Here is a 12,113-nt window from a genome sequence, read left to right as displayed (position 1 = left end):
CTTTGCAATTGAAAGTTTTGGTATAATGGAAAACAAGAAAGTAGGTTTAGAAGAACTAGATCAACAAGTAAAACATTCCTTTTGAGACTAATGAATAGAGTAACGTCCCAAATGTTTGTCAGGAGAGAAGCACATAAAGTTTCTACAAACATAAGATGGTATAAACAGAAAGCAGTTTTGAATGCTGAGAGGGGTTCAGATATGTAACCTTTTTACTATTTGTTTGTCGGGTTCAACATTTTCATCACACGTATTCATCTTTGCTCCACCATATCTAAACTCTTATTAATTTAGAGGTAAATTTCACTGGGATTCCCCTTCTTTTGTATTTTGGCTTACATAATAAGTTGCTTTTCTTTCTTTAATTTTTTGTTATAGATAATTATTCCATGCCTAGTGCAAGAAATAGTATCAAACCCTTGTTTATGACTTATAGAAATTAAGCAACAAAACAATACTACAGATTTCTGTCATTGCTTTGCACATTAGCACATCTAGTTAAGTCGACTGAAGACATAAGATTTCATTTGCAGGAGTTGTTACGGTTTAACCTTAAATCTCCAAGGTTTCTATCTTCGGTCATCAATGCTACTGAATAGTAATTCTTTTCTGAGATTCCAATACAAATGCAACTAATTCGTTTTGTAGTCCTTTGATATGAATGATCATTTCGTTCGTTTTTTTTTTAAAAAAAAAAAAATATGGCAGCTAATATGCTACATTCAGCGTCAATACTCAAATGATTAGCTTGGCTGCTGCTCGTATTTTTATTTTATTCCAAAATCATGCATCTTTAATCCTCACAATCACATCTACCAAAATGTCATCAATTTTGTCATTTTACGACTACATTCACATATTATTCCATTCAGTCTTGATTCATTTATGTACAAATCAAATGTCTCTAGTTCTAACTGCTTATTTTGAATGTGACTGTTGCATAGTTTATCTTCCCTCCACCAACTAAGCTACTATCTCAAATTATACGTTCTTTTGGTTTGAATGGTACGAAAGAAAGAAATGTGAGTGAGAGATCGGGAATTCAAAACTTCCTATTTATACTTAAAAAAAATGGTTTTTTAAGCTCAATTTTATTGCCAAACTCAAGAAAAATTTGCACAAAGGATAAACCCTCAAACATAGCACAGCTCTGAAGGAACAAAAACTACACTAAGGGTCTGTTTGGTAGGCTGTAAAATATTTTCTTTGGAAAAATAATTTCATTGGAAGTCTTCTTCTTGAAAAAGTTTTGTTTTCTTTCTAATTTTCATCTGTTTGGTTACTTTTGGAAAACATTTGTCCTCATGAGTAATTAATTCAATTCCTCATGAATTCTTGCCATCATTCTCTGACTGAAATGAGATTAAGGCAATAGACACATGAATGATCAATATCAATTTTCCAAGTCAACCATAATCAGTCATAAGACATTGAAGATGACAATGAAATAAAACCAATTTTCACAAGAATATTTTTACCGCTAAAATTCTTTCAAAGATCTAGAAGATCTCAGATTGAAATTTCCAACGCAAAAATTGGACATTTTTAGTGATATATAGAATTAGTTCATCTCTCTCCTCCGTGGCCAATCTTAAAAGACTTTCTTCCTTCTGTAAAAGTTCCTTTGAGATCCCTTCTTTCTTTATGCTGCCAATCTCCTTGTTTTGTCTCTCTAGATCCTCCCTATTTCCATAGATCTTAATTGTTTCAGATGCAATGGGATGTGTGATAGGTTGGATTGCATTTGTGTGAGAGGAGGAATAACATGGAATGAATAGAGGGGGATGACAGGATCGATGTTTTGCCAAAAGATGTCGGACAATCCCACAGGAACTGTTTCCTATGGCCTTTTACTTCTTATGTTGATGAATGTAACTATGGACAAAAGGGACAGGATTAGAGGGTGGAAAATAACTTCAGCAAGTTTATAAGTGAAATTATTTTACACCCACTTATGGACAAGATTTTACAAGAGAAATCATTTTCTTAGCTCTAAATTGTGCCAAACAGCGGAAATCACAAAAAATATTTTTCTGGAAAATCTTTTCAGTCGAAACAAACAGACCCTAAATACAAGCAAAAACAAAACAGCATAGAGCTAAACAGAAATAGATTCAACAAATAGCCAACTCAAGCTCAGATTCCAATTTCTTTTCTCCCTCTCTATATTTCTCCAGCTATGCACAACTATATGTTTTTCTTCTTTTATTCCTTTTAATCATTTTCTCTTTCCTTTTTTTTTTTTTTTTTGCCAGGAAGAAAAAAAGAAATCACATTCATGCTAATTACTCGTACACAAGCAGGTCACAGCGTTAATGCATATCATATGAAATATTACCTCACTAATTGCTCTAGTGTGATGTATAAATTATTTTAGGCTACTTAAGTTTTATATATATATATATATATATATATATAGTGACAGACACACCTAGATAGATATGTACTCTCAAATCATTTATGTGACTACAAATGTGCCAAATTCGCCTTGTATGAAATGCGCGTTGGATGTCTTTGTAATTGGTGGATAACCAACTTTATTTATAATTCCCGTATCTTTTTCCCCTTCATAAGATCTGCAATACGTAATGGATTCTCATGAAAGGGAGACAACCAATTAGCATATCCAAAGAATTAGAAAACTGTGGCCGCGGGACAATGATACTTCAAATAAAAAATGCTGTGCTACCCGAATTACACCATTTTCTGGTAAAATAATTAAATAGACGAATCATCTATATGTCGAATATAGATCTTCCCATTTGACGATTTCTTTATATTTGATTAAAGAGTTGCGTAGTTTGACCAATTTGTCTCTAATTTTCCCATAAAAAAAATGTCTCCAATTTTTTAAATAGTAAAGGAGCAAAGCAAAAGCATTACCATGCAACGTGATGGTCAGGGGACGTCTTTTATATTTCATATCCGAATCTGCATTGCAACGTTGGCTTGCTTTTGCAGATAAACTTGTGATTGTTAGTGAATCCCATTTAGAGAAAAACCTTGCCCACTAATCTTGAAACTTTACAAAATTGCAAGCACTTTGAACAAATCCACCAAATTCTTGCATCTTCTTTGTATTTCGTTCGACTTTTCCTCGTATGTTGAGGTCAAAGTTTCAATCTCGAGTTTTTATTCACCTCACAAAGTAGTAACTCTATAGCTTTAGAAAGTTCGGTTAAAAACATGCATTGGCCAATGTACTATATATCATTTAGTTGTGAAAAGAGGCTAATATTAGATATGTTAAGTTGATTGTCATTATTAGAATAATGGGAATCAGCCAAGTAGATATATATTTGTTTTTATTTATCTTTTCTCTAAAGAAATCATCTCATATACTTTAATATTCTTCTCGCCCAACTTTGAAGACATAATCCGTATTTAAGGCATATAATGTCGTGGTTTGGAAGTGTTTAAGACTTAATATAGGTTACTTGTGCTCCTTAACAACAGCAGACATTTTCAAACTAAAAATTAGAATCAAGAATAATTATGAGAGAAATAGGACGTCACTTAACCTAGTGATCAATCAGCGTTGAGAAAATGGCTTGCAAGACAAAAATAATCTTTTGCCATCTGACCACTTTGGCTGCATTCACAAGTCTTCACTGCAGAATTGAAAACTAAAAATTGTGAGCCACGATGGAGATGAAAGGATTAAGAGTTGAAGATGGCGTCCAAACAACTAGAGAAGGGAGATGCATTTGTTGAATTTGTGTAGTCAAATATATTTCCAAATTTGATTAAGCATTGGAGATACTAATCCTGAAAGCATTACCTTCAAATAAATTACATTTTATGGAAAAAGATTCCTTAAATCAAGTATGGATTATGCAAACTAGCAGATGAATAATGTTGTTTTATTCAACAATGTGCCACTAGTAGATTGACTGTTTGCTACAAAAGTGCCTAAGTTTCTAATATTTTTATAATTCAAATAAAACAGTTATTGGTGAATTGATTTTGAAGTTGAAAGTGCAAATTCATGTATGTGCTGTGGTTAAAAATGAAAATGATTTTTTATTTTTTTTATCTTTTAATCCCTGGAGGGAGGGGTGCATGGCTTGAGGGAGTTGGGGATGATGTGAAGTACCTTTGTAAAAGTCTACGGAGGGGAAATTGCCTGAAATGAAAGTCTTACTTCAAATCTAACGTTAATTATCCAACTGCTCTCTCAAATTTATCTTTGTGAGTATGACTTTGTTAATACTATTTCTAGGTCAAACTATAACTATTATCTCTCCCAATTTGTCCAAAAGGTGAGAAAACATATGACCTTATCTAAGAACAATATAAAAATTTATGATATGATTTTATTTAATTTCAAAATTTTCTTTCGTAGTATTAGTTTGTGAAATTTGATGAGGTGCATTATATTAACGTAACTCCTAATGTGTTCGAATATTTCATCATAAAGTATAACATATGTTGGGTGATAATAAACTACAAAAATCATTGCTTCCTTCTCTAATTATGAAGTGAACCCTTTACCTCAAAGGAAAAAAAAAAAAAAAGAATTAAGCAGACCATCATCATTTGTCATATCAATTTTAATCTTTATTTTATATGGCTTTTGGTATGTATATACTACTACAAAATTTTGAGGTTTGACATTTGTGATAGACTTTACCATATATGACAATTATCTTCCCCGGGTGTCCGAACAAAAATGAAATGAAATGAAATGAAATTTATGTTATTAACCGAATCTTTACCGAAACAAAACATTGTCTAATTTGTGCATTCAAATAGTAAATTAAGTACAAATAAAGTGAATTAATGAGTCTTCATTAAAAAAGTTCTTTCTCAATACTCTTCAACTCATATTGGACTGTATTGTGATTGCAGTATTGGAACGTCTAGCTTTGTTTCATGGTTCATTTACTTCGACTGGTGCATTGCACCCTAGTGTCTCTGTGCAGAATTCTTTAAACAGAAATGTTATTTGCATTCTATTTTTTGTTGTTTATGCTCTATCATTTGTTTTATCATATAGTCTAATAAATGAAAATTATATAATTAAAATGATAGTAAAAATGTGATTAACAAAAATGAGAGAGCAAATAACATTTTCCTTCCTGTAAATGTGTCAACTTCCTTAACTTCCAAGTACTTTGAATTATTTGGTATCTATCAATGCCTTCGTCATGTTGCTTATGACCAACTGCTCTTTTGAACATTGATTTGTTTAGCCTGTCGGCATTAAAGACTTTGTTGTCTATAATTACTTCTGGGGTTAGGAAACAAAATCTAACAGCACTTGGATCCTGCCTGGCAAAGGTCAAAAAGTAAATAAAAATCTTACTAACATATTGAAATTCTAGGTTAAATGAATGTGAGAAAATAAATTACCACGCTCTTCTATCTTTCCAAGTCACCTGTGTAAGTGAAACAAATTAATTAGAATTAAAACTGGTAGGATTTCATTTTCATCCATTAAGTAATTAAAAATTAGCATTATCCTAGAAAACAAAACAAAGTTTATTATCAGGTTTTGCTAAACGGAAAAAAAAAGTAATTAGTAACACAATTTCGCTCATTAAAAGAAATTAAACCGGGGAGGTAATTGATGACACAAAAATTACAAAATCGGGTAGTTGGCATTTTGATCATTCAAAATACACACGTAATGCTCATCGTGTTTTGAAAATTCAAGCTTGGGTACTATTGAACTTTTCCACAAAAAGAGAAAAAATATAATTAATAGAAAGAAAATAACACGACTTGGTAGTAGGCATTTTTCTCAATAATATACGAACTATAATAGTCTAGTGCTCATTATGAATTGGGGATTCAAGAAAGTAAATCCAATTAACATTTACTACAAGTTAAGAAATTCATAACCAGAGTCGAAGTCTCATGATTATAATGAATTCAGTGATTAATAAACTTATTCAATTTAGCTTCTAATTTTCCGTACATCGATGTCCTTTCCGTATGAAATTTTTCTTTCTTGGGAGAAAAAATCAACTAGCCTCCTACATATACTCAATTCAATTTGTTTACAAGTAGTTTTGCTTACTAATATAAGTTTTTAGTAAATTTAAGATGGGAATTGAGAATTAATATTGGTGAATTTAACTCTTGTGAACTCTCGTTTGAAAAAGAGAAAACACGAGAAACTTGTGTTTAATTTGAGAAATTGTCAATAGAGGAAAAAAAGATTAACAAAATTACCTAAGAATGTTCAATATTCTTCCTCATCAGCAATAAATAACTGTGTCTCATCAGCATGTGGTTTATGTCTATGAGGGTATTAAGGATTTACCCAAATTGGCTAGGGGTGCATACCGATTGGATAGGCTAGGCTTTCCTTCCTTTCGCCGGTTTAGGGTTACAGGTGCCACGCCCTAATTGTTATACCTCACCTGCTTGTATTTCTCTGTTTTCTTCTAATATAATAATAATTTTTTTTTTTTTAAAAAAAAGCAATAAATAACTGTGTCCAATAATTTAAAGTTAAGAAACGATTGGTCAAATGGTATCAACTGATTTTCTAACCACCCAAAGAGAAATAGAAACAGCTTTCAGTTAGCAGACAATCATATAATCATAAAATAAATGCCCCTATGACCAATAAATTATTATATCTGTCGTCATCCGAGGAAATTGTGGTAGTTTTGCCGGTTTATTTCCATTGTGAGAATAGGGTAGTTTTATTTCTGGGGAACAAAGAAAAGGATAGCTAAAAAGACCATACCTGTGTGTATCTATCTATATATATATATATACACACACAAACACACACACACACATATACACACTCCCAAATCAGACTAAAATTTTCAAGAAATAACGTCACAGCAGATGGAGTATACCAATTTAACTGCAAATATGAGTCAAATATCAAGGCCGCGTTATGGAGTCGGTAAAAGTTAAATTTAATTATGGAATTCAAACATTAATTCAGCAACAAGTAAAATCACGAGGCTTTTCACCTGAGCTGGTAATGTCTCACTGCCTAGTCAGTTTCTTGTAGTTGAAAGCAATTTACGTACGTATTATCCAACTAGCTTCCATGCAACCAATAACTTTACGACACAAAAATAATATTATTACCTGATTATTAATTATTAATTAGTTAAAGCAGAAGTAGGAATTCTGCTGAATTTGCATCGTGCTTGACCTCTCCATTGATTAAAGTTATGTTAAGGTTATTTATGCCCCCTAATCAACAATTTTGACATCACTAATCCTATTTTGTCAATAGTACGAGCGGGGGTGGTTAGGAAATGGGTGAGATACGCAGGAAATCATCCGAGTTCCTTACCTCATTTGCTTGAATCATGGTAAATCCATAATCATCATTAATGTAGAAGTGAAATTAATTAGTGTATGAGAATGAACCAGATTAATTAAATCTGGTTCGACACTTTTGGGTTAAAAGTTTGGTAAAAGGATCTAGATTGAGGAACAACCGATCACGCCAGCCCCCAAACAAAAGATAATTAAGAACGAAATATTAAGAAATTCACGTTGCTAAGGGTGGTTCATTGGTTGGTAGCGAATTTGTATCGGACTTGTTAAAAGTAAGAAATTCTGAAAAGAAGACATATATATATATATATATATATATATATATAATTAGGAATTAGTCCGCAGTCGCTCTACTAAAGACCTACTCGCTTTACTCGTTCGTGCTCCTTACCCAAGAATCACTCACTAAAGGGGAATTTAGAGCTACTTTTAGCAAATTAACAACCGTCTAAAAGTGAGATTTGACTCAATTACATTGACCCTTCGACTGAAAAAGTTTCTCTTTCGGCTGAGCCTTTGGTTGAGTCCCTATTTTATAGGGTATATAGAGGGATTTTAGAGAGAACATGAGGGAACTCAGAGCTTCTACTAATGTCTTATTTGCTTTACTTAGAAATTTCGGTGAAATAAACCTCTCCAAGTGGTGAGACAAAGCAAATCGGATGCCTCCCCGAGCAATCCTTCTCTTCGCTTGAATTCTAATTTAAAAAAAAAGAGTTTTCAAGCCATACTAGGAGGTGAGACTAGCAGAATGAAACCCTCCCTCCCAGCAGAAAGCGGAGAATCATTAATCTGCTCAGTAAGGGGAAGGGACATATTTGAAGAGTTAGAAAGCAATGCCAAAAGAAGCATCTATTGACGCTATTATTTTCTAAGGGAGCCTGAGCTAGTAGTTGATGTAGCTACCCAAGGATCACTCACTAAAGGGGAACTAAGAGCAACTTTTAGCGAATTGCCTTGAGTTACTGTAAGATCAATAAGGACTCTTTTCTCATAGCTTCCTAACTCATAACTCAGAATCGGTACAGGCCTTTACTAATATACATCCCGGTATCAGAGATTGACAAGGGAAGATACTATCTAAATGAACTTTGTAAGTAGGACATGTAGACATAAAAATATAGTAGAATTGTTATCATACTTGCAGGGAATGAAAGATGGACAAATTTATCTAGCTAAGGGTGGTTCTTGGCATCAAATTTGTTAAGGAACTTGATGAAGAATTACAAATTCTATATAGAAGCAAAGCCTATGTGAGACAATATGTATTTTTTTTTCTCAAATATAATTTGGTTAAATGATCATATTTAACATTTCATGGATATATAGTGCTTTAAAGTCAGAGATTTGAATGGTAGGATGCTGTGAAGCGAATTTCGTAAGGATTAGGTGTACACCATTAAATGTCTACCTTTATTAGATACTTTTAATGATGTAGACTGCTAATTAGACTAGTTATTTGAGGATAAGAACAATTTCGGTTTTTGAATTAGTTGTTTAAACAATTGAATAAAAGTAAATTTTATATACACTAACAGTTTCTGATTCGCAAACAAAACCAATTGCTCGAATGAACATGAAAAACAGTGGTTTGTATTCAAGAAGATAACATTATGCTTGAATAGTTTATGTCCAAGAAAATGACATCATGCTTGAATTTTTTGAGTTCTTTCTATCCTACCGTTTGAAGTTGAAGTTGTTTATATTTTGTTTATTCGTTTATTAATATTTCATAACGGATCACATGTGGGGCTTTTCAGCTAGTCTATCTTAGCCATGGAGTGGGCGGCCCAAAGAGTTTCTCTCCATGGGACCTCCGTGACGTAAAATATTTGTGCTGAAAGTAAAATTGGATTTGGGTGTAATCTCTTGGGTCAATTGTAGGTAGGGTCAGTAGCCCTAGATTGGCTAACAACAGGACGTTTTGGTATTACTTACACATTAGGCCCATCAATGCGGCCTAATCAACTACCGGTGATGGAGTCCAATACTCGCAAACATTCGCACCATCTCAAATAGAATGAAACTAGTTTTACTCACGGGATTAATTTTTATAACTGTCAGTGTAAAGATTATACAAGCAGGTTTAGATGAATGACGAATCATTACTGCTTAAATTTTAAATTCACTTTTTATCCATGTGTCATATATATATATATATATCTGTTAGCGTAAAAAATCTCTGCACTGACAGTATATATAAAATTAATTCTTTACTTAATATGGATCAATTTAATCTTCAAGTAACGGTTTGAGCTTAGATTGCTCGATGTTTTCTTGATGTATAATTCTAGTCATCCATGCAGCTGTCAATGGATTATGCAATCTGAGTGCCGCTAAACAAAATTCGTTCTTGAGGACAGCGAGTGGCATTTTCAACAAGACTTAGTTCAGATCATTTTGGTAATAAATAGTTTGATCTATTTAACCATAAAGGTATATGATCGGGCTAATAGATTTTTTTTCTCTCTATTTGTTCAAAGGTGATTTAGGTACTTGAATGGCCTAACTATCCACAAATGAGCATCATGATTCATGAATGTTCATCGACAGTTTACTAACCATACAAGTACTATAAGTAACAAGACCGAGAGTTCCTCGATAAACCAATATGTATATATAGCCAACACTGAACTTACATGATGAAGTTATAAGACATATTTGTACAAATGGTGCCCTTACCCCAAGGTGCCTTAAAAACAATAACTATCCCACATGAATGTACATGAAATGAATCAAATGATACTGCAACTGTTTGGAGAGACTATCCCATAAATAGTGGAACATCGGACACAGGATTTGGCTCCCTGAGCCGAAGGTTAGTTTTGGAGGGCTTTTTGCTGCACCTACCGACTTGTTATTGAACTTGGCTGATAATATTTGCTCCCAGTCAGGACAAAATTTTGATTAACGTACATAAATATAGCATGGTTTGCTTATATACTCAACCGTCTGCTGGGAAACGGAAATTGTCTTTCCAAAAAGAACCGCTGGCTTCATCAATATCCACAGGATTTTCCCAAGCATCAAAGACATTGTACTGCTCAGGTGCTTCTGCAGATACATAAAAGCTTTCCATTTGTTTGACAGTCAAACTTTCAGGGGCTGCTGAAACTAATGACGGAAGAGAATATTCTGAATTGCAGATGTTATCCGAGTGAATAATGTTGTCATCAAGAACCGGACCTGGGATAGTTTCACCATCAAAGCATGGCAAAGAATTTGAAGTGTAAGGCTGCTGTTGGTTTAGTAGTACCGGAGATTCATTGCTGAAACCTGCAATCATGGACTGAGGTTGCAAGGGATTAAGAGCTAAGTCAGTGGTTGTCCTGTCAAAAAACCCGTTAAGTTGAATAAGCTCATACAAGTCAAGATTTCCCTGAAAATATTGAAGTGGATTTGGATTTATAATCTGCAACATGTTTTGAAGGGCTTTGACTTGGTTTTTGATGAGTTCATTTGCATTATTAGCCAGTGCAGCTTCCAGATTAGGGTTGTCTGAGACCGATAAGAGCTGAGCCTGATCAGCAAAGTTGAGGAGATTAAAATCAGGAATTGGCTTGTGAGTTGTCGGGTTGATGACCCTCCTGAGAAGTTTCTTCTTCAAGCGTGTGTTCCAAAAATTCTTGATATCATTGTCAGTTCGTCCAGGAAGATGAGCTGCAATTCTTGACCACCTTAAACCAAAAAAAAAAAAAAACGGGAGTTAAGCTCAATTATTATCCCAGGTTTTTCAGTACATTAACATCTTAACACAAATGCAGTACAATCTAATCCACATAACTAGTCATAATTAAACCTTGAAAATCAGAAAGATACATACTTATTTCCATGTTCTCTCTGGAGAGAAATTATTGTTGCTTCTTCATCAGCTGAGAATTCTCCTCTCTTAATGCCAGGCTTCAGATAATTAGTCCATCTTAGCCTGCAACTCTTTCCACACCTGTTTAAGCCTGCTTGCTCTGAGACTGTCTTCCAAGTTTCCAGGTCATGATTTCCCATATAATGAATCAAAATCTGGTCCTCTTCTTTAGACCATGCCCCTTTCTTTACACCGTTCTCTGGAGAAGTAGCCATGCAATCCAGAAGGATAGATGGACAAAATAAAAACAAATGTGAGATTTTGCTTGTCTGTATCTTTAAATTGAGACAAATCACAGGCATTTATATTGTGGCTATAGCGAGACATGTCATTATTTTTTTATACTATCAGGGAAGACATTTTTCTTATTAGAAGGTCAAACTCTTTTCTCAATTATTTTTAGTCTTGCTTCCAGCATGAAGTTAAAAACACAAGAAAGTTATCTAGGAACCTCCTTCTTTTATGCCTGCTTTTTAGAATTCGCGGTGCTTGGAGCCCAAGGTAAAGATTCCAGCCTAAGTAAGACCAGAATTTCTCTACACCACCACGTTCCTATGCCCTTCAACTGGAGTGAAAAATTTTACTGCTACTACTGCTTAATAAGAAGATTTTCCACCTGCTTACGCGACGCCATAAGGTACTAGTCTGTCTGTTTTTACTGATAATTATCATTAATACTTCGTCAGTAGATACAAATAATACCACAAAAAGATCATTCAACAAATCATATGTTGGAACGTGCACGCTTGTCGAATCTTCTCTCTCTCTCTCTTTTTTTTTTTGGGGTTTTTTCCTTTCAATATTCACTGCGGGTTCAAGCAAAATCATCGAACATTTCCTGAGGTCTTTGTTTAATCTTTTGTTTTTACCAAACCATAGTCCCTCCCTGAATTCAAGACATCATGTAGAATTCATAAAAACAACGACGGTAAAAAATGTGAAATATTAAAATGCAATGGAGAACCTTCTTAATGCCAGGCCTCTACCATGA

General features: G+C 33.7%; 1 protein-coding gene across 1 annotated transcript; it reads right to left on the bottom strand.

Annotated features, from left to right (window-relative positions):
• Window positions 1-10,204: 10,204 nt before the first annotated feature.
• LOC113780020 (transcription factor MYB41-like) lies at window positions 10,205-11,337 on the bottom strand. Its single transcript, XM_027325841.1, has 2 exons — window positions 11,084-11,337; window positions 10,205-10,937 (listed from the first exon to the last, which is right to left on the bottom strand). Exons 1-2 carry the CDS (start codon window positions 11,335-11,337, stop codon window positions 10,205-10,207), a joined length of 987 nt encoding a protein of 328 aa, XP_027181642.1.
• Between the last annotated feature and the right edge of the window lie 776 nt (window positions 11,338-12,113).

Source organism: Coffea eugenioides, chromosome 8, assembly GCF_003713205.1.
Source record: "Coffea eugenioides isolate CCC68of chromosome 8, Ceug_1.0, whole genome shotgun sequence".
NCBI lineage: Eukaryota > Viridiplantae > Streptophyta > Magnoliopsida > Gentianales > Rubiaceae > Coffea > Coffea eugenioides.
This window is presented reverse-complemented; position numbering and strand designations above follow the sequence as displayed.